The sequence below is a fragment of the Heterodontus francisci genome, chromosome 2, assembly GCF_036365525.1.
Source record: "Heterodontus francisci isolate sHetFra1 chromosome 2, sHetFra1.hap1, whole genome shotgun sequence".
NCBI lineage: Eukaryota > Metazoa > Chordata > Chondrichthyes > Heterodontiformes > Heterodontidae > Heterodontus > Heterodontus francisci.
In genome coordinates, this window is record NC_090372.1 from 224700564 (window position 1) to 224724095 (window position 23532).

General features: G+C 49.9%; 1 protein-coding gene across 2 annotated transcripts in view; it reads right to left on the reverse strand.

The window, feature by feature from the left end:
- The window catches only part of si:ch211-221n20.8 (uncharacterized protein LOC100034409 homolog), a 234870-nt gene that overhangs the window by 196509 nt on the left and 14829 nt on the right, over positions 1–23532 (reverse strand). For both annotated transcript variants that reach the window (XM_068016442.1, XM_068016433.1), the window contains exons 2-3: positions 23325–23391; positions 7449–7589 (exon numbers count right to left, since the gene is read on the reverse strand). In XM_068016442.1, coding sequence (XP_067872543.1) covers positions 7449–7589; positions 23325–23391 — 208 coding nt within the window. The remainder of the gene's footprint in view (positions 1–7448; positions 7590–23324; positions 23392–23532) is intronic.

Here is a 23532-nt window from a genome sequence, read left to right on the forward strand (position 1 = left end):
GGGGGAGAGGGTATAAAACAGTTATTCCCAAATCCACACAGATCATTGGTGAGAATATCCACCAAGATATTCAGCTTGACTCCTCCTGATTGGTCACTGTAATGTTGCTGGGAAATCATCAGAAGCCCAGTTTCCACTGCACATCCAGTGCCAGCCAAAATCCACTGCCAAAGAATTATAGACCAATCAGGAGACACCCCTCTTCCTCACCACCACAACTAAACAATGGTGCTTACACTTAGTCTTGGCAAATATCATTTGCTATTTGTGGGATCTTGCTGTGTACAGTTGTGATGCCCCTTTAAGTGATGTGCCTGCTGACACAGTTCATGTGAAGAAAAAGACTTGCATTTCTATAGCGCCTTTCACAACCACAGGATTTACAGCCAATGAAGTACTTTTGAGGTGCAGTCACTGTTGTAACTTAGTGGCACAGCATGATCCCACAAACAGCAATGTGATAATGACCAGATAATCTGTTTTTGAGATGTTGGTTGAGGGATAAATATTGGCCCCAGGACACCGTAGAGAACTCACCTGCTCTTCTTCCAAACAGCGGCTGTGGGATCTTTCACACCCACCCGAGAGGGTACTGACCCTCCGACAGTGCAGCACTCCCTCAGTACTGACCTTCCGACAGTGCAGCACTCCCTCAGTACTGACCCTCCGACAGTGCAGCACTCCCTCAGTACTGACCTTCCGACAGTGCAGCACTCCCTCAGTACTGACCCTCTGACAGTGCAGCACTCCCTCAGTACTTACCCTCTGACAGTGCAGCACTCCCTCAGTACTGACCTTCCGACAGTGCAGCACTCCCTCAGTACTGACCCTCCGACAGTGCAGCACTCCCTCAGTACTGACCCTCCGACAGTGCAGCACTCCCTCAGTACTGACCCTCTGACAGTGCAGCACTCCCTCAGTACTGACCCTCTGACAGTGCAGCACTCCCTCAGTACCACACTTGAGTGCCAGCCTTGATTTACACGCTCCAGTCCGAGAATGGGACTTGAATCTACAAAATTCAGACTCCCAGGCATGTGTGTCCCCCACTGAGCCACGGCTGATTCTATACAGGAACAAGCTCTGTGTTCAGGTACTGGAAGATTGCTGGAGCTTGTCAAATTGAACCAGCACTGAACTCTTGCTCCCTCCCTCCTGTAAAAAACCTTCTTCAAATCCTAAAATAAAAGCAAAATACTGCGGATGCTGGAAATCTGAAATAAAAACAAGAAATGCTGGAATCACTCAGCAGGTCTGGCAGCATCTGTGGAAAGAGAAGCAGAGTTAACGTTTCGGGTCAGTGACCCTTCTTCGGAACTTCTCTTTCCACAGATGCTGCCAGACCTGCTGAGTGGTTCCAGCATTTCTTGTTTTTACTTCTTCACATCCTGCTGCTTTGTGGTGGCTTTCAGTCACCTGCCCCAATTTGTCTCCCTCCCCTCAGTCTGACCCAGCAATCCCCTGCACAGGGCCTCACTACATTTTGTCGTGTGAAAGTTTGAGGTGACAAGTCCAAGCTTTCTGGATTCCCTTTTGAAAAGGTTTGCAAAGCTTTCGTGTGGGGCCTCTGTGGCTGTGGCTCTCTCCCTGGGAGAGCGATCTGGTATGCTGGGATTTGCAATGATTCCCTATTCCCAACATTCCTGATGTTGTGGGACTGTGTACACTAAGAGGCTGGAAGATTGCAGCTAAATGAAGCCACGTGTGGCTCCAGGGCAATGGTGAGAGGAGACTTCATGCCGGGACCTGGGATTAGAGCCACATTCAGCATCAGAGAGACAAACGTCAGCAAGACCAGGAGACTGGAAAATCACAACAACAACCTATATTTATATAACCCCTTCAACATAATAACTCGTCCCATGACACTTCACAGAAGCATTATAAAACAAAATCTGATAGTGAGTCACAAACGAGATATTAGACAGGACTCAGGTAAGGATAGGGGAGGGAAGGCGAGGGGCTGGGGATGAGGAGGGGGGATGGGAGGGAGCCGGGGTATGGGAGGGGAGGCGAGAGGTGGGGGTCGGAAGTGCAGGCGAGGGCGTAGGGGGTGGGGGAGGGGATGCAAGGGTGTGGAGGCAGGGAGGGAAGCGAGGGGATGGGGTGGAGGTATGGGAGGGGAGGGTTGGGGTGGGGGAGGGGAAGTGGGAAGGGGAGGCCTTGGGGTGGGGGTGGAGGAGGCAGGGAGGGGAAGTGAGGGGTGGGGGAGGGAGGCGACGGGTGGAGAGTCAGGGGAGGGGAGGAAGGGAATGGAGCGGAGAGGAGGGAGGGAGGGAGGGAACAGAAAGGAAGGGGAAGGAAGGGAAGGGGAGAATGTTGAAGCACCTCTCTGTGCTGACCCCAGTGCATTCTATAACTATTGCGGAAGGACAGAGCCAGGGGGTGACAGTGGGCACTGGGTGGGATTATCTGCAGGTGCCCAGGTTGCTGTGGGCAGTAGGAGGGCCAGGCAGTCTGAGAACAAGCAGAGAAAACAGAGAGATGAACAATAGAGAGACTTAGGAAAAGGTGAAAGCGAACTCCCATTTCGATAATGCCTTTTATGTCATAGAGTCATTACGGCATAGGAGGCCATTTGGCCCATCGATCCCAGGCCAGCTCTGCACAGAGCAAACCAGTCAGTCCCACTCCTCTGCTCGATACTGTAGCCCTGCAAGTTTATTTCCTTCATGTGCCCATCCAACTTCCTTTTGAAATCATTCATTGTCTCTGCTTCCACCAACCTGGTGGGTGGTGAGTTCCAGGTCATTACCACTCGTTGTGTAAAAAAGTTCTTCCTCACCTCCCCCCTGCATCTCTTGCCCAAAACCTTCAATCTGTGTCTCCTAGTCCTTGTACCATGTGTTAATGGGAACAGCTTTTCCTTCTCTAACTTATCTAAGCCTGTATTATCTTGTATACTTCGAGTAAATTTCCCTTCAGTCTCATTTGCTCTAAGGAAAACTCCAACTACTCCAACATATCCTTGTAACTAAAATCCTCATCCCTGAACCATTCTGGTAAATCTCCTCTGTATTCTCTCAAGCACCCTCACGTCCTTCCTGAATGTGGTGACTCGAACGGGACACAATACTCCAGTTGGGGCCCAACCAGAGCTTTATCAAGGTTCAGCATAACCTCCCTGCTTTTGTATTCAATGCCTCTATTCATGAAGCCCAAGATCCTATATGTTTACTAATTACTCTCTCAATATGCCACCTTCAAAGATTGATGCACATGAACCCCCAGGTCCCTCTGTTCCTGCACACTCTTTAGAACGGTGCCATTAAGTCTATATTGCCTCTTCCTATTCCTTTTACCAAAATGCATCATCTCACATTTGTCAGTATGAAATTCCATCTGCCAGCTCTCTGCCCAGTCTGCTAGCTTATCCAAGTCCTGTTGCAGTTGATTGCATTCATCTTCATTGTTTGGCATCATCTGCAGCAATTTTGAAAGTTAACTCTGAGTTCCAATATCCAAGTCAGTTATATATATCAAAAAGCAGGGTCCCAGCACTGATCCTTGGGAACATGACTGTCTATCATCCTCCAGTCTGAAAAACAACCATTTACCACATCTCACTGTTTGCTGTCCTTCAGCCATTTCTTTAGCCAAGCTGACACTGAACCTCCGATTCTATGACCTCAATTTTGTTAACCGGCGTCAGGATGTCTCAAAGAGCTTTACAGCCAATTAAAAACTTTGCAAGTGTAGTCACTTGTAATGTAGGAAACGGGGGTCAACTCCCCTATTCTTCAAATAGTGACAATGGATCTTTTATATCCACCTGAGAGGGTACACAGGGCTTTGGCTTAAGCTCTCATTCAAAGGATGGCACCAAGTTCTAAGCTCCACAGTCCTGCCACACCCAGGCGTGAATGGTGGTGGACAGTTAAACAACTAACTGGAGGCGGAACCTCCACAAATATCCCCATCATCAATGATGGAGGAACCCAGCACTGACAAGGCTGAAGGATTTGCAACAGTCTTCAGCCAGAAGTATCGAGTGGATGATCCATCTCAGCCTCCTCCTGAAGTTCCCAGCATCACATGGATTTCAGTAAGGCTTTTGATAAGGTCCCACATGGGAGATTGGTTAAGAAGGTAAGAGCCCATGGGATCCAGGACAATTTGGCAAATTGGATCCAAAATTGGCTTCGTGGCAGGAGGCAGAGGGTGATGGTCGAGGGCTGTTTCTGCAAGTGGAAGCCTGTGACCAGTGGTGTACCACAGGGATCGGTGCTGGGACCCTTGCTGTTTGTAGTGTACATTAATGATTTAGACATGAATATAGGAGGTATGATCAGTAAGTTCACAGATGACACGAAAACTGGTGGTGTTGTAAATAGTGAGGAGGAAAGCCTTAGATCACAGGGAGATATAAATGGGCTGGTAAGATGGGCAGAGCAGTGGCAAATGGAATATAATCCTGAAAAGTGTGAGGTGATGCATTTTGGGAGGATTAACAAGGCAAGGGAATATACAATGGATGGTAGCACCCAAGGAAGTACAGAGGGTCAGAGGGACCTTGGAGTACTTCTCCATAGATCACTGAAGGCGGCAGCACAGGTAGATAAGGTGGTTAGGAAGGCATATGGGATACTTGTCTTTATTAGCCAAGGCATAGAATATAAGAACAGGGAGGTTATGATGGAGCTGTATAAAACGCTAGTTAGACCACAGCTGGAGTACTGTGTACAGTTCTGACCCTCCGACAGTGCAGCACTCCCTCAGTACTGACCCTCTAACAGTGCAGCAGTGCCTCAGTACTGACCCTCCGACAGTGCAGTACTCCCTCAGTACTGACCCTCCAACAGTGCAGCACTCCCTCAGTACTGACCCTCCGACAGTGCAGCACTCCCTCAGTACTGACCCTCCGACAGTGCTGCACTCCCTCAGTACTGACCCTCCAACAGTGCAGTACTCCCTCAGTACTGACCCTCCAACAGTGCTGCACTCCCTCAGTACTGACCCTCCAACAGTGCAGCACTCCCTCAGTACTGAGCCTCCGACAGTGCAGCACTCCCTCAGTACTGACCCTCTGACAGTGCAGCGCTCCCTCAGTACTGACCCTCCGACAGTGCAGCGCTCCCTCAGTACTGACCCTCTAACAGTGCAGCGCTCCCTCAGTACTGACTCTCCGACAGTGCAGCGCTCCCTCAGTACTGACCCTCTGAGAGTGCAGCGCTCCCTCAGTACTGACCCTCTGACAGTGCAATGCTCCCTCAGTACTGACCCTCTGACTGTGCAGCGCTCCCTCAGTACTGACCCTCTGACAGTGCAGTGCTCCCTCAGTACTGACCCTCTGAAAGTGCAGTACTCTCTCAGTACTGACCCTCCGACAGTGCAGCACATCCTCAGTAATGACCCTCCCACAGTGCAGCACTCCCTCAGTACTGACCCTCTGACAGTGCAGCACTCCCTCAGTACTGACCCTCCAACAGTGCAGCACTCCCTCAGTACTGACCCTCCGACAGTGTCGCACTCCCTCAGTACTGACCCTCCGACAGTGCAGCACTCCCTCAGTACTGACCCTCTAACAGTGCAGCGCTCCCTCAGTATTGACCCTCTGAGAGTGCAGCGCTCCCTCAGTACTGTCCCTCCGACAGTGCAGCACTCCCTCAGTACTGACCCTCCGACAGTGCAGCACTCCCTCAGTACTGACCCTCTAACAGTGCAGCGCTCCCTCAGTATTGACCCTCTGAGAGTGCAGCGCTCCCTCAGTATTGACCCTCTGAGAGTGCAGCGCTCCCTCAGTACTGTCCCTCCGACAGTACAGCACTCCCTCAGTACTGACCCTCTAACAGTGCAGCGCTCCCTCAGTATTGACCCTCTGAGAGTGCAGCACTCCCTCAGTACTGACCCTCTGACAGTGCAGTGCTCCCTCAGTACTGACCCTCTGACTGTGCAGCGCTCCCTCAGTACTGACCCTCTGACAGTGCAATGCTCCCTCAGTACTGACCCTCTGACAGTGCAGCACTCCCTCAGTACTGACCCTCTGAATGTGCAGCACTCCCTCAGTACTGACCCTCCGACAGTGGAGCGCTCCCTCAGTACTGACCACCTGAGAGTGCAGTGCTCCCTCAGTACTGACCCTCTGAGAGTGCAGCACTCCCTCAGTACTGACCCTCTGAGAGTGCAGCGCTCCCTCAGTACTGACCCTCTGAGAGTGCAGCGCTCCCTCAGTACTGACCCTCTGAGAGTGCAGCACTCCCTCACTACTGCCCCTCTGAGAGTGCAGCACTCCCTCACTACTGACCCTCTGAGAGTGCAGCACTCCCTCAGTACTGACCCTCTGAGAGTGCAGTGCTCCCTCAGTACTGCCCCTCTGAGAGTGCAGCACTCCCTCACTACTGACCCTCTGAGAGTGCAGCACTCCCTCAGTACTGACCCTCTGAGAGTGCAGCACTCCCTCAGTACTGACCCTCTGAGAGTGCAACGCTCCCTCAGTACTGACCCTCTGAGAGTGCAGCACTCCCTCAGTACTGACCCTCTGAGAGTGCAGCACTCCCTCAGTACTGACCCTCTGAGAGTGCAGCACTCCCTCAGTACTGATCCTCCGACAGTGCAGCACTCCCTCAGTACTGACCCTCTGAGAGTGCAGCGCTCCCTCAGTACTGACCCTCTGAGAGTGCAGCACTCCCTCAGTACTGACCCTCTGAGAGTGCAGCACTCCCTCAGTACTGACCCTCTGAGAGTGCAGCACTCCCTCAGTACTGACCCTCTGAGAGTGCAGCACTCCCTCAGTACTGATCCTCCGACAGTGCAGCACTCCCTCAGTACTGACCCTCTGAGAGTGCAGCACTCCCTCAGTACTGACCCTCTGAGAGTGCAGCACTCCCTCAGTACTGACCCTCTGAGAGTGCAGCACTCCCTCAGTACTGACCCTCTGAGAGTGCAGCACTCCCTCAGTACTGACCCTCTGAGAGTGCAGCACTCCCTCAGTACTGATCCTCCGACAGTGCAGCACTCCCTCAGTACTGACCCTCTGAGAGTGCAGCACTCCCTCAGTACTGACCCTCTGAGAGTGCAGCACTCCCTCAGTACTGCCCCTCTGAGAGTGCAGCACTCCCTCAGTACTGCACTGTGAGTGTCAGTCTGGATATAATGCTCACATCTCTGAAGTGGAAATTGAACTCTGAACTTTTTAACTCAAATGTGGGAGTGATACCCACAAGGCACAGCTGACAGGGACAAAAAAAGAGGGATTTAAAGATGTCATAAAGAGAGAATAGGAATAAAAGAAAACATAACAGATAAACAGTCTGACAGAAAGTCAAAGGGAAGTTGGAGAGAGACAGTAAGAACAAGTATTAGAGCAAAAGGTTCAGAAAAGAGAAGGTCAGTGGATCATAGTAAGCAGTTTTTGCTCATCCTGTGCAGGGTGTTCTGGATAATCTGTGTGTCAACAAAACCAGTTCATCAGCATTTCCAATCATGTTCACCCCTCCCCCATCACTCACCTACACAGCTCTTGCCATCCAGAGAGCGCACAAACCCTGGTTTACAGGCACAGGAAAAGGAGCTGGTCATGTTTCTGCAGAATGCATGTTCAGAGCAGGCTTGCAGGCCTGTCACCTGGGACTGCTGGCACCCATCAATATCTGAAAAACACAAGAGGTAAAGATGCAGCTAGACCAACGGCTCAGTCAACCAGAAGAGGCGCAGTGACAACTGTGCAATCCCTGGAGGAAGCGGGGACAAACTGGGGTGCAGGCCTGACAGAGACTGGGGTGCAGGCCTGACAGAGACTTGGGTGGAGGCCCGACACAGACTGGGGTGCAGGCCTGACAGACTGGGGTGCAGGCCTTACAGAGACTGGGGTGCAGGCCCGACACAGACTGGGGTGCAGGCCCAACCGAGACTGGAGTGCAGGCCTGACACAGACTGGGGTGCAGGCCCGACACAGACTGGGGTGCAGGCCTGACACAGACTTGAGTGGAGGCCTGACACAGTCTGGAGAGCAGGCACAACACCGACTGGGGTGCAGGCCCGACAGAGACTTGGGTGCAGGCCTGACAGAGACTGGGGTGCAGGCCTGACAAACACTGGGGTGCAGGCCTGACAGAGACTTGGGTGCAGGCCTGACACAGTCTGGAGTGCAGGCCTGACAGAGACTGGGGTGCAGGCCCGACACGGACTGGAGCGCAGGCCTGACACAGACTGGGGTGCAGGCCTGACAGAGACTTGGGTGGAGGCCCGACACAGACTGGGGTGCAGGCCTGACAGAGACTGGGGTGCAGGACCGACACACACTGGGGTGCAGGCCTGACAGAGACTTGAGTGGAGGCTCGACACAGTCTGGAGAGCAGGCTCGACACAGACTGGGGTGCAGGCCCGACAGAGACTTGGGTGCAGGCCTGACACAGTCTGGAGCGCAGGCCTGACAGAGACTGGGGTGCGGCCTGACACAGACTTGGGTGCAGGCCTGACACAACCTGGGGTGCAGGCCTGACACAGACTGGGGTGCAGGCCTGAAAGAGACTTGGGTGGAGGCCCGACACAGACTGGGGTGCAGGCCTGACAGAGACTGGTGTGCAGGCCCAACACAGACTGGGGTGCAGGCCCGACACAGACTTGGGTGCAGGCCTGACACAGTCTGGAGCGCAGGCCTGTCAGAGACTGGGGTGCAGGCCTCACACAGACTGGGTTGCAGGCCTCACACAGACTGGAGAGCAGGCCTGACACAGACTGGAATTCAGGCCCGATACAGACTGGGGTACAGGCCTGACACAGACTGGGGCGCAGGCCCGACACAGACTGGAATTCAGGGCCGACACAGACTGGAGTACAGGCCTGGCATAGACTGGGGTGCAGGCCCAACACAGACTGGAATTCAGGCCCAACACAGACTGGGGTGCAGACCCGACACAGACTGGGATACAGGCCTGACACAGACTGGAGTGCAGGCCTGACACAGACTGGGATACAGCCTGACACAGACTGGAGGGCAGGCCCGACACAGACTGGGATACAGGCCTGACATAGACTGGAAGGCAGGCCCGACACAGACTGGGATACAGGCCCGACACAGACTGGGGCGCAGGCCTGACACAGACTGGGGCGCAGGCCTGACACAGACTGGGGCGCAGGCCCGACACAGTCTGGGGTACAGGCCTGACACAGACTGGAGGGCAGGCCCGATACAGACTGGGGTACAGGCCTGACACAGACTGGAGGGCAGGCCCAATACAGACTGGAGAGCAGGCCTGACACAGACTGGGGTGCCCCTGGGTACTGGATGCGCTGGCCAGCACTCAAGTGACGATTCAAAAAGGGAGCGAGACAGAAAGCAGTAAACTACAGGCCAGTTAATTTGACATCTGTCTGAGGGAAAATGTTAGAAGCTATTATTAAAGACATTATAGCAGGGCATTTAGAAAAATTCAAGGTAGTCGGGCCGAGTCAACATGGTTTTGTGAAAGGGAAATCATGTTTAATCAATTTATTGGACTTCTTTGAGGGAGTTACATGTGCTGTGGATAAAGGGGAACCGGTGGATGTTTAGTTTAGTTTAGTTTAGAGATACAGCACTGAAACAGGCCCTTCGGCCCACCGAGTCTGTGCCGACCATCAACCACCCATTTATACTAATCCTACACTAATCCCATATTCCTATCACATCCCCACCTGTCCCTATATATTTCCCTACCACCTACCTATACTAGGGGCAATTTATAATGACCAATTTACCTATCAACCTGCAAGTCTTTGGCATGTGGGAGGAAACCGGAGCACCCGGAGGAAACCCACGCAGACACAGGGAGAACTTGCAAACTCCGCACAGGCAGTACCCGGAATCGAACCCGGGTCCCTGGAGCTGTGAGGCTGCGGTGCTAACCACTGCGCCACTGTGCTTAGATTTCCAGAAGGCATTTGATAAGGTGCCACATCAAAGGTTACTGTGGAAAATAAAAGCTCATGGTGCAGGGGGTAACATATTGGCATGGATAGAAGATTGGCGAGCTAACAGGAAACAGAGAGTGGGCGTAAATGGGTCATTTTCTGGTTGGCAAGATGTAACGAGTGGTGTGCCACAGGGATCTGTGCTGGGGCCTCAACTTTTTACAATTTATATAAATGACTTTGATGAAGAGACTGAAGGTATGGTTGCTAAATTTGCTGATGACACAAAGATAGGTAGGAAAGTAACTTGTGAAGAGAACATAAGGGGGATACAAAGGGATTATAGATAGGTTAAGTGAGTGGGAAAAGACCTGGCAAATGGAGTATAATGTGGGAAAGTGGGAAATTGTCCATTTTGGCAGGAAGAATGAAAAAGAAGCATATTATCTAAATGGTGAGAGATTGCAGAGCTCTGAGATGCAGAGGGATCTGGGTGTCCTAGTACATGAATCGCAAAAGGTTAGTATGAAGGTACAGCACGTAATTAGGAAAGCTAATAGAATGTTATCATTTATTGGGAGGGGAATAGAATACAAAAGTAGGGAGGTTATGCTTCAGCTATACAGGGCATTGGTGAGACCACATCTGGAGTACTGTGTACAGTATTGGTCTCCTTATTTAAGAAAGGATGTAAATGCATTGGAAGCAGTTCAGAGAAGGTTTACTAGACTAATACCTGGAATGGGAAGGCTGTCTAATGAGGAAAGATTGGACAGGCTAGGCTTGTATCCACTGGAATTTAGAAGAGTAAGAGGCAACTTGATTGAAACATATAAGATCCTGAGGGGTCTTGACAGGGCGGATGTGGAAAGGATGTTTCCCCTTGTGGGAGAATCTAGAACTAGAGGTCACTGTTTAAAAATAAGGGGTCGCCCATTTAAGACAGAGATGAGGAGAAACGTTTTCTCTCAGAGGGAGGTTGATAGATTCTTGATAAGCAAGGGGGTGAAAGGTTATTGGGAGTAGGGGGGAATGTGGAGTCGAGGTTACAATCAGATCAGCCATGAACTTATTGAATGGTGGAGCAGGCTCGAGGGGCCGAGTGGCCTACTCCTGCTCCTAATTCGTATGTCCGTCTGTTAGATTTTGGTAAGGCTGTCGCCAGTGGGATGAGACAGAGACTGTCCACTGTAAACTGGGCAAGTCTGTTAATGGGTAAAATGACAGAAGATCAGTGGGAGATGTTTAAACTTGAATTTTACACGATACAGAACCAGTTTATACCCCAGAGGGGTTGAGAGCTCTACTTGTCAAAAAAGACAGGCCTAGACAACTAAAGAGGTAGAGACAGCAGAGAACTCAAAGAAAAAACATTGAATAATGTATAATATCCTGGTGAATGAGGAAGATACAAAGAACAGCAAAGGGTGACAAAACAGACAGTCAGAGTTACAGAATGGGAGTATAAAAAGAAACTTGTAAGGAGATAGAAAAATCAACACAAAACGTTTGACAGTTACATTGGGAAAAAGAGGGAGGTCAGGAGCAATGTGGTCCTCCTGGAAACTGATAGCAGGATATAGTCAATTAAATAAGGAAATGGCGAACATGCTGAATAATTCCTTTGATTCAGTATTTACAGTACAGGAAGAGGTTAACATGTCGGAAATCCCAAGGAAACTAACACTGAATCAGGAACAGGGACTCACCACAAATAACACAAGGAAAATAACAGGAATGAAGAAAATAAAGACCCGAAAGAGCATCAAATTCCCAGGGCCAAATGGTTTCCATCCCAGGGAATTAAAGGAACATTGCTGAAAATATAATCTTCCAAGGTTCTCAGTCGGGAACCGTTCCATTAGATTGGAAAATTGTGGACGTCACTCCACTATTTAAGAAAGGGGAGAGAGTGAAACCAGGGAACTACAGACCAGTGAATCTATCATCTGTTATTGGGAAATTACTAGAGTCTATAACTTTAATGGGGGACATTATGGCATGACCGCATCACAAACATTAAGTCCTGGAAACAGTCAACATCACCAGCATTGAGGCCAACCTCCTGAAAAGCCAATGGCGTGAGCAGATCGCATTGCCCAGATGGACGACAGTCACCTGCCCAAGATCGTGTTGTATGGAGAGCTGACCACGGGTAAAAGGATCAGAGGGACCTCAATCAAACATTTCAAAGTCCCTCTCTATAGGAGGTATGATCAGTAAGTTCACAGATGACATGAAAATTGGTGGTGTCGTAAATATTGAGGAGGAAAGCCTTAGATTACAGGATGATATAGATGGGCTGATAAGATGGACGGAGCAGTGGCAAATGGAATTTAATCCTGAGAAGTGTGAGGTGATGCATTTTGGGTGGACTAACAAGGCAAAGGAATATACAATGGATGGTAGGACCCTAGGAAGTACAGAGGTTCAGAGGGACCTTGGTGTACTTGTCCATAGATCACTGAAGGCAGCAGCACAAGTAGATAAGGTGGTTAGGAAGGCATCTGGGACACTTGCCTTTATTAGCCGAGGCATAGAATATAAGAGCAGGGAGGTTATTATGGAGCTGTATAAAATGCTAGTTAGGCCACAGCTGGAGTACTGTGTACAGTTCTGGTCACCACATTATAGGAAGGATGTGATTGCACTGGAGAGGGTGCAGAGAAGATTCACCAGGATGTTGCCTGGGCTGGAGCATTTCAGCTATGAAGAGAGACTGAAAAGGCTCGGGTTGCTTTCCTTGAAGCAGAGAAGGCTGAGGGGGGACATGATTGAGGTATACAAAATTATGAGGTGCAATGATAGGTTAGATAGGAAGAAACTTTTTCCCTTAGCGGAGGGGTCAATAACCAGGGGACATTGATTTAGGGTAAGGGGCAGGAGGTTTAGAGGGGATTTGAGGAAACATTTTTTCACCCAGAAGGTGGTTGGAATCTGGAACACACTGCCTGAAGAGGTGGCAGAGGCAGGAAAAATCACAACATTCAGGAAGTATTTAGATGAGCACTTGAAACGCCATAGTATACAAGGCTACGGGCCAAGTGGTGAAAAATGTGATTACAATAGTTAGGTGCTTGATGGCCGGCACGGACACGATGGACCAAAGGACCTGTTTCAGTGCTGTATAACTCTATGACACTATAACGCACCAAGGCTCCTTTGACAGCACCTTCCAAACCCGTGACCTCTACCAACTAGAAGGACAAGGGCAGCAGATACATGGGAACACCATCACCTGCAAGTTCCCCTCCAAGTCACACACCATCCTGACTTGGAACTATATCGCCGTTCCTTCATTGTCGCTGGGTCAAAATCCTGGAACTCCCTCCCTATCAGCACTGTGGGTGTACCTACCCCACATGGACTGTAGTGGTTCAAGAAGGCAGCTCACCACCACCTTCTCAAGGGCAGTTAGGGATGGGCAATATATGCTGGCCTGGCCAGTGACATCCACATCCCATGAACAAATAAAAAAATGATCAGATACAGAAAAGGGAAAGGCCAATGGAATGCTGACCTGTGTATCCAGAGGACTGGAATACAAGGGGAGAGAATCTATACCTCAGCTATACAAAGCCCTGACTGGACCACACCTGGTGCTACTGGGAGCAGTGCTGGGCACCACACCTTAGGAAGGAGATATTGGCCTTGGAGGGAGTGGCAGTGTAGATTTACTAGAATTATACTGGACATCCAAGGGTTAAATTACGAGGACAGATTATACAAACTAGTGTACAAACTAGTATTCCATGGAAGTTAGAAGGTTAAGGGGTGATTTGATCAAAATGTTTGAGATATTAACTTATATTTACACAGCGCCTCTTACATAGTAAAACATCCCAAGCATTTTCACAGCAGCATTATAAAACAAAATCTGACACGGAACAGCACAAGGAGATATTTGGTCAGCTGACCAGAAGCTTGGTGAAGGAGATAGATTTTAAGGAGTATCTGAAAGGAGGAAAGACAGGGGGAGAGGGTAGGACCCCTGGAGCTGAAGATGCAGCCACCAATGAAGCGATAACATCAGGGATCTTCAGAATTAGAGGAGTGCAGAGATTTCAGAGGGTTGTGTGCCTGGAGGAGATCACAGAGATAGGGAGGGGTGAGGACATGGAGGGAGTTGAAAACAAGACTGAGAATTTTTAAATCTAGGCATTCCTTTACCGGAAACCAATGTAGGTCAGAGAGCACAGGGGGTTGATAGAGGAACGGGTCTTAGATTAGATTTTTTTAGATTAGAGATAGAGCACTGAAACAGGCCCTTCGGCCCACCGAGTCTGTGCCGACCGTCAACCACCCATTTATACTAATCCTACACTAATCCCATATTCCTACCAAACATCCCCACCTGTCCCTATATTTCCCTACCACCTACCTATACTAGGGGCAATTTATAATGGCCAATTTACCTACCGACCTGCAAGTCTTTTGGCTTGTGGGAGGAAACCGGAGCACCCGGAGAAAACCCACACAGACACAGGGAGAACTTGCAAACTCCACACAGGCAGTACCCAGAATCGAACCCGGATCCCTGCAGCTGTGAGGCTGCAGTGCTAACCACTGCGCCACTGTGCCGCCCTAGGGGAACGGGACTTGGTGTGTGTTAATGTAGGTCAGTGTGTACAGGGGTGATAGAGGAACGGGACTTGGTGTGTGTTAATGTAGGTCAGTGAGTACAGGGGTGATAGAGGAACGGGACTTGGTGTGTGTTAATGTAGGTCAGTGAGTACAGGGGGTGATAGGGGAATGGGACTTGGTTTGTGTTAATGTAGGTCAGTGAGTACAGGGGTGATAGGGGAACGGGACTTGGTGTGTGTTAATGTAGATCAGTGAGTACAGGGGTGATAGAGGAACGGGACTTGGTGTGTGTTAATGTAGGTCAGTGAGTACAGGGGTGATAGAGGAATGGGACTTGGTGTGTGTTAATGTAGGTCAGTGAGTACAGGGGTGATAGGGGAACGGGACTTGGTGTGTGTTAATGTAGGTCAGTGAGTACAGGGGTGATAGGGGAACGGGACTTGGCGTGTGTTAGTGTAGGTCAGTGAGTACAGGGGTGATAGGGGAACGGGACTTGGTGTGTGTTAATGTAGGTCAGTGAGTACAGGAGTGACAGGGGAATGGGACTTGGTTTGTGTTAATGTAGGTCAGTGAGTACAGGGGTGATAGGGGAACGGGACTTGGTGTGTGTTAATGTAGGTCAGTGAGTACAGGGGTGATAGGGGAACGGGACTTGGCGTGTGTTAGTGTAGGTCAGTGAGTACAGGAGTGACAGGGGAATGGGACTTGGTTTGTGTTAATGTAGGTCATTGAGTACAGGGATGATAAGGGAACGGGACTTGGTGTGTGTTAATGTAGGTCAGTGAGTACAGGGGTGATAGGGGAACGGGACTTGGTGTGTGTTAATGTAGGTCATTGAGTACAGGGATGATAAGGGAACGGGACTTGGTGTGTGTTAATGTAGGTCAGTGAGTACAGGGGTGATGGGGAAAAGGACTTGGTGTGTGTTAATGTTGGTCAGTGAGTACAGGGGTGATGGGGAAAAGGACTTGGTGTGTGTTAATGTTGGTCAGTGAGTACAGGGGTGATTGGGGAACGGGACTTGGTGTGTGTTAATGTAGGTCAGTGAGTACAGGGGTGATTGGGGAACGGGACTTGGTGTGTGTTAATGTAGGTCAGTGAGTACAGGGGTGATAGGGGAACGGGACTTGGTGTGTGTTAATGTAGGTCAGTGAGTACAGGGGTGATGGGGAAAAGGACTTGGTGTGTGTTAATGTTGGTCAGTGAGTACAGGGGTGATAGGGGAACGGGACTTGGTGTGTGTTAATGTAGGTCATTGAGTACAGGGATGATAAGGGAACGGGCCTTGGTGTGTGTTAATGTAGGTCAGTGAGTACAGGGGTGATGGGGAAAAGGACTTGGTGTGTGTTAATGTAGGTCAGTGAGTACAGGGGTGATAGAGGAATGGGACTTGGTGTGTGTTAATGTAGGTCATTGAGTACAGGGATGATAAGGGAACGGGACTTGGTGTGTGTTAATGTTGGTCAGTGAGTACAGGGGTGATAGGGGAACGGGACTTGGTGTGTGTTAATGTTGGTCAGTGAGTACAGGGGTGATAGGGGAACGGGACTTGGTGTGTGTTAATGTAGGTCAGTGAGTACAGGGGTGATAGGGGAACGGGACTTGATGTGTGTTAATGTAGATCAGTGAGTACAGGGGTGATAGGGGAACGGGACTTGGTTTGTGTTAATGTAGGTCAGTGAGTACAGGGGTGATAGGGGAACGGGACTTGATGTGTGTTAATGTAGATCAGTGAGTACAGGGGTGATAGGGGAACGGGACTTGGTTTGTGTTAATGTAGGTCAGTGAGTACAGGGGCGATAGGGGAACAGGACTTGGTGTGTGTTAATGTAGGTAAGTGAGTACAGGGGTGATAGAGGAACGGGACTTGGTGTGTGTTAATGTAGGTCAGTGAGTACAGGGGTGATAGAGGAACGGGACTTGGTGTGTGTTAATGTAGGTCAGTGAGTACAGGGGTAATAGGGGAATGGGACTTGGTGTGTGTTAATGTAGGTAAGTGAGTACAGGGGTGATAGAGGAACGGGACTTGGTGTGTGTTAATGTAGGTAAGTGAGTACAGGGGTGATAGGGGAACGGGACTTGGTGTGTGTTAATGTAGGTAAGTGAGTACAGGGGTGATAGAGGAACGGGACTTGGTGTGTGTTAATGTAGGTCAGTGAGTACAGGGGTGATAGAGGAATGGGACTTGGTTTGTGTTAATGTAGGTCAGTGAGTACAGGGGTGATAGGGGAACGGGACTTGGTGTGTGTTAATGTAGGTCAGTGAGTACAGGGGTGATAGAGGAACGGGACTTGGTGTGTGTTAATGTAGGTCAGTGAGTACAGGGGTGATAGAGGAATGGGACTTGGTGTGTGTTAATGTAGGTCATTGAGTACAGGGGTGATAAGGGAACGGGACTTGGTGTGTGTTAATGTAGGTCAGTGAGTACAGGGGTGATAGGGGAACGGGACTTGATGTGTGTTAATGTAGATCAGTGAGCACAGGGGTGATAGGGGAACGGGACTTGGTGTGTGTTAATGTAGGTCAGTGAGTACAGGGGTGATAGGGGAACGGGGCTTGGTGTGTGTTAATGTAGATCAGTGAGTACAGGGGTGATAGAGGAACGGGACTTGATGTGTGTTAATGTAGGTCAGTGAGTACAGGGGTGATAGGGGAACGGGACTTGGCGTGTGTTAGTGTAGGTCAGTGAGTACAGGAGTGATAGGGGAATGGGACTTGGTTTGTGTTAATGTAGGTCAGTGAGTACAGGGGTGATAGGGGAACGGGACTTGGTGTGTGTTAATGTAGGTCAGTGAGTACAGGGGTGATAGGGGAATGGGACTTGGTTTGTGTTAATGTAGGTCAGTGAGTACAGGGGTGATAGAGGAATGGGACTTGGTGTGTGTTAATGTAGGTCAGTGAGTACAGGGGTGATAGGGGAACGGGACTTGGTGTGTGTTAATGTAGGTCAGTGAGTACAGGGGTGATAGGGGAACGGGACTTGGCGTGTGTTAGTGTAGGTCAGTGAGTACAGGAGTGACAGGGGAATGGGACTTGGTTTGTGTTAATGTAGGTCAGTGAGTACAGGGGGTGATAGGGGAACGGGACTTGGTGTGTGTTAATGTAGGTCATTGAGTACAGGGGTGATAGGGGAATGGGACTTGGTGTGTGTTAATGTTGGTCAGTGAGTACAGGGGTGATAGGGGAATGGGACTTGGTGTGTGTTAATGTTGGTCAGTGAGTACAGGGGTGATAGGGGAACGGGACTTGGTGTGTGTTAATGTAGGTCATTGAGTACAGGGGTGATAGGGAAACGGGACTTGGTGTGTGTTAATGTTGGTCAGTGAGTACAGGGGTGATAGGGGAATGGGACTTGGTGTGTGTTAATGTTGGTCAGTGAGTACAGGGGTGATAGGGGAACGGGACTTGGTGTGTGTTAATGTTGGTCAGTGAGTACAGGGGTGATAGGGGAATGGGACTTGGTGTGTGTTAATGTTGGTCAGTGAGTACAGGGGTGATAGGGGAACGGGACTTGGTGTGTGTTAATGTAGGTCAGTGAGTACAGGGGTGATAGGGGAATGGGACTTGGTGTGTGTTAATGTTGGTCAGTGAGTACAGGGGTGATAGGGGAACGGGACTTGGTGTGTGTTAATGTAGGTCATTGAGTACAGGGATGATAAGGGAACGGGACTTGGTGTGTGTTAATGTAGGTCAGTGAGTACAGGGGTGATGGGGAAAAGGACTTGGTGTGTGTTAATGTAGGTCAGTGAGTACAGGGGTGATAGAGGAATGGGACTTGGTGTGTGTTAATGTAGGTCATTGAGTACAGGGATGATAAGGGAACGGGACTCGGTGTGTGTTAATGTAGGTCAGTGAGTACAGGGGTGATAGGGGAACGGGACTTGGTGTGTGTTAATGTTGGTCAGTGAGTACAGGGGTGATAGGGGAACGGGACTTGGTGTGTGTTAATGTAGGTCAGTGAGTACAGGGGTGATAGGGGAACGGGACTTGATGTGTGTTAATGTAGATCAGTGAGTACAGGGGTGATAGGGGAACGGGACTTGGTTTGTGTTAATGTAGGTCAGTGAGTACAGGGGTGATAGGGGAACGGGACTTGATGTGTGTTAATGTAGATCAGTGAGTACAGGGGTGATAGGGGAACGGGACTTGGTGTGTGTTAATGTAGGTCAGTGAGTACAGGGGTGATAGAGGAATGGGACTTGGTGTGTGTTAATGTAGGTCATTGAGTACAGGGGTGATAGGGGACCGGGACTTGGTGTGTGTTAATGTAGGTCAGTGAGTACAGGGGTGATAGGGGAACGGGACTTGGTGTGTGTTAATGTAGGTCAGTGAGTACAGGGGTGATAGGGGAACGGGACTTGATGTGTGTTAATGTAGATCAGTGAGTACAGGGGTGATAGGGGAACGGGACTTGATGTGTGTTAATGTAGATCAGTGAGCACAGGGGTGATAGGGGAACGGGACTTGGTGTGTGTTAATGTAGGTCAGTGAGTACAGGGGTGAATGGGGAACGGGGCTTGGTGTGTGTTAATGTAGATCAGTGAGCACAGGGGTGATAGGGGAACGGGACTTGGTGTGTGTTAATGTAGGTCAGTGAGTACAGGGGTGATTGAGGAACGGGGCTTGGTGTGTGTTAATGTAGGTCAGTGAGTACAGGGGTGATAGAGGAACGGGGCTTGGTGTGTGTTAATGTAGGTAAGTGAGCACAGGGGTGATAGAGGAACGGGACTTGATGTGTGTTAATGTAGATCAGTGAGCACAGGGGTGATAGGGGAACGGGACTTGGTGTGTGTTAATGTAGGTCAGTGAGTACAGGGGTGATTGAGGAACGGGGCTTGGTGTGTGTTAATGTAGGTCAGTGAGTACAGGGGTGATAGGGGAACGGGACTTGGTGTGTGTTAATGTAGGTCAGTGAGTACAGGGGTGATAGGGGAACGGGGCTTGGTGTGTGTTAATGTAGATCAGTGAGTACAGGGGTGATAGAGGAACGGGACTTGATGTGTGTTAATGTAGATCAGTGAGCACAGGGGTGATAGGGGAACGGGACTTGGTGTGTGTTAATGTAGGTCAGTGAGTACAGGGGTGATTGAGGAACGGGGCTTGGTGTGTGTTAATGTAGGTCAGTGAGTACAGGGGTGATAGGGGAATGGGACTTGGTGTGTGTTAATGTAGGTCAGTGAGTACAGGGGTGATAGGGGAACGGGACTTGGTGTGTGTTAATGTAGGTCAGTGAATACAGGGGTGATAGGGGAATGGGACTTGGTTTGTGTTAATGTAGGTCAGTGAGTTCAGGGGTGATAGGGGAACGGGACTTGGTGTGTGTTAATGTAGGTCAGTGAGTACAGGGGTGATAGGGGAACGGGACTTGGTGTGTGTTAATGTAGGTCAGTGAGTACAGGGGTGATAGAGGAACGGGACTTGATGTGTGTTAATGTAGATCAGTGAGTACAGGGGTGATAGGGAAACGGGACTTGGTGTGTGTTAATGTAGGTCAGTGAGTACAGGGGTGATAGGGAAACGGGACTTGGTGTGTGTTAATGTAGGTCAGTGAGTACAGGGGTGATGGGGAAAAGGACTTGGTGTGTGTTAATGTAGGTCAGTGAGTACAGGGGTGATAGGGAAACGGGACTTGGTGTGTGTTAATGTAGGTCAGTGAGTACAGGGGTGATAGGGAAACGGGACTTGGTGTGTGTTAATGTAGGTCAGTGAGTACAGGGGTGATAGGGGAACGGGACTTGGTGTGTGTTAATGTAGGTCAGTGAGTACAGGGGTGATAGGGAAACGGGACTTGGTGTGTGTTAATGTAGGTCAGTGAGTACAGGGGTGATGGGGAAAAGGACTTGGTGTGTGTTAATATAGGTCAGTGAGTACAGGGGTGATAGGGAAACGGGACTTGGTGTGTGTTAATGTAGGTCAGTGAGTACAGGGGTGATAGGGAAACGGGACTTGGTGTGTGTTAATGTAGGTCAGTGAGTACAGGGGTGATAGGGAAACGGGACTTGGTGTGTGTTAATGTAGGTCAGTGAGTACAGGGGTGATAGGGGAACGGGACTTGGTGTGTGTTAATGTAGATCAGTGAGCACAGGGGTGATAGGGGAACGGGACTTGATGTGTGTTAATGTAGATCAGTGAGCACAGGGGTGATAGGGGAACGGGACTTGATGTGTGTTAATGTAGATCAGTGAGCACAGGGGTGATAGGGGAACTGGACTTGGTGTGTGTTAATGTAGGTCAGTGAGTACAGGGGTGATAGAGGAACGGGACTTGATGTGTGTTAATGTAGATCAGTGAGCACAGGGGTGATAGGGGAACGGGACTTGGTGTGTGTTAATGTAGGTCAGTGAGTACAGGGGTGATAGGGGAATGGGACTTGGTGTGTGTTAATGTAGGTCAGTGAGTTCAGGGGTGATAGGGGAACGGGACTTGGTGTGTGATAATGTAGGTCAGTGAGTACAGGGGTGATAGGGCAACGGGACTTGGTGTGTGTTAATGTAGATCAGTGAGTACAGGGGTGATAGAGGAATGGGACTTGGTGTGTGTTAATGTAGATCAGTGAGCACAGGGGTGATAGGGGAACGGGACTTGGTGTGTGATAATGTAGGTCAGTGAGTACAGGGGTGATAGGGGAACGGGACTTGGTGTGTGTTAATGTAGGTCAGTGAGTTCAGGGGTGATAGGGGAACGGGACTTGGTGTGTGTTAATGTAGGTCAGTGAGTACAGGGGTGATAGGGGAACGGGACTTGGTGTGTGATAATGTAGGTCAGTGAGTACAGGGGTGATAGGGGAACGGGACTTGGTGTGTGTTAATGTAGATCAGTGAGCACAGGGGTGATAGGGGAACGGGACTTGGTGTGTGTTAATGTAGGTCAGTGAGTACAGGGGTGATAGGGGAACGGGACTTGGTGTGTGTTAATGTAGGTCAGTGAGTACAGGGGTGATAGGGGAACGGGACTTGGTTTGTGTTAATGTAGGTCAGTGAGTGCAGGGGCGATAGGGGAACGGGACTTGGTGTGTGTCAATGTAGGTCAGTGAGTACAGGGGTGATAGGGGAACAGGACTTGGTGTGTGTCAATGTAGGTCAGTGAGTACAGGGGTGATAGGGGTACGGGACTTGGTGTGTGTTAATGTAGGTCAGTGAGTACAGGGGTGATAGGGGAACGGGACTTGGTGTGTGTTAATGTAGGTCAGTGAGTACAGGGGTGATAGGGGAACGGGACTTGGTGTGTGTTAATGTCGGTCAGTGAGTACAGGGGTGATCGGGGAACAGGACTTGGTGTGTGTTAATGTAGATCAGTGAGTACAGGGGTGATAGAGGAACGGGACTTGATGTGTGTTAATGTAGGTCAGTGAGTACAGGGGTGATAGGGGAACGGGACTTGGTGTGTGTTAATGTAGATCAGTGAGCACAGGGGTGATAGGGGAACGGGACTTGGTGTGTGTTAATGTAGGTCAGTGAGTACAGGGGTGATAGGGGAATGGGACTTGGTGTGTGATAATGTAGGTCAGTGAGTACAGGGGTGATAGGGGAACGGGACTTGGTGTGTGTTAATGTAGATCAGTGAGCACAGGGGTGATAGGGGAACGGGACTTGGTGTGTGTTAATGTAGGTCAGTGAGTACAGGGGTGATAGGGGAACGGGACTTGGTGTGTGTTAATGTAGGTCAGTGAGTACAGGGGTGATAGGGGAATGGGACTTGGTGTGTGTTAATGTAGGTCAGTGTGTACAGGGGTGATAGGGGAACGGGACTCGGTGTGTGTTAATGTAGGTCAGTGAGTACAGGGGTGATAGGGGAACGGGACTTGGTGTGTGTTAATGTCGGTCAGTGAGTACAGGGGTGATCGGGGAACAGGACTTGGTGTGTGTTAATGTAGATCAGTGAGCACAGGGGTGATAGGGGAACGGGACTTGGTGTGTGTTAATGTAGGTCAGTGAGTACAGGGGTGATGGAGGAACGGGACTTGGTGTGTGTTAATGTAGGTCAGTGAGTACAGGGGTGATAGGGGAACGGGACTTGGTTTGTGTTAATGTAGGTCAGTGAGTACAGGGGTGATAGGGGAACGGGACTTGGTGTGTGTTAATGTAGGTCAGTGAGTACAGGGGTGATAGGGGAACGGGACTTGGTTTGTGTTAATGTAGGTCAGTGAGTACAGGGGCGATAGGGGAACAGGACTTGGTGTGTGTTAATGTAGGTCAGTGAGTACAGGGGTGATAGGGGAACGGGACTTGGTGTGTGTTAATGTAGGTCAGTGAGTACAGGGGTGATAGGGGAACGGGACTTGGTTTGTGTTAATGTAGGTCAGTGAGTACAGGGGCGATAGGGGAACAGGACTTGGTGTGTGTTAATGTAGGTCAGTGAGTACAGGGGTGATAGGGGAATGGGACTTGGTGTGTGTTAATGTAGGTCAGTGAGTACAGGGGTGATAGGGGAACGGGACTTGGTGTGTGTTAATGTAGGTCAGTGCGTACAGGGGTGATAGGGGAACGGGACTTGGTGTGTGTTAATGTCGGTCAGTGAGTACAGGGGTGATCGGGGAACAGGACTTGGTGTGTGTTAATGTAGGTCAGTGAGTACAGGGGTGATAGGGGAACGGGACTTGGTGTGTGTTAATGTAGGTCAGTGAGTACAGGGGTGATAGGGGAACGGGACGTGGTGTGTGTTAATGTAGGTCAGTGAGTACAGGGGTGATAGAGGAACGGGACTTGGTGTGTGTTAATGTAGGTCAGTGAGTCCAGGGGTGATAGAGGAACGGGACTTGGTGTGTGTTAATGTAGGTCAGTGAGTACAGGGGTTATAGAGGAACGGGACTTGGTGTGTGTTAGATTAATGAAGTCGGTTGGGTGATGTTACAGAGGTGAAAATAAGTTTCAGCGATATCGTGAATATAAAGGTTATTTCAGGTCACCTACCTTGTTGCTGAGGCTCGATGCCAGTGATATTCTCAGTGATATTCCCAGTGAATGGTTCAGTTACATTCTGAGGAGAGACAGAGACAGGAGTGAGAAATGGAATAAAGCATAGTTGAAAGAGAAAATGGTGAGAGAAACAGATGGACACAATGACACAAAGAGTGAGAATGCGAGAGACTAGAAGTGGACTGGAGGGAGATGAAGGGAA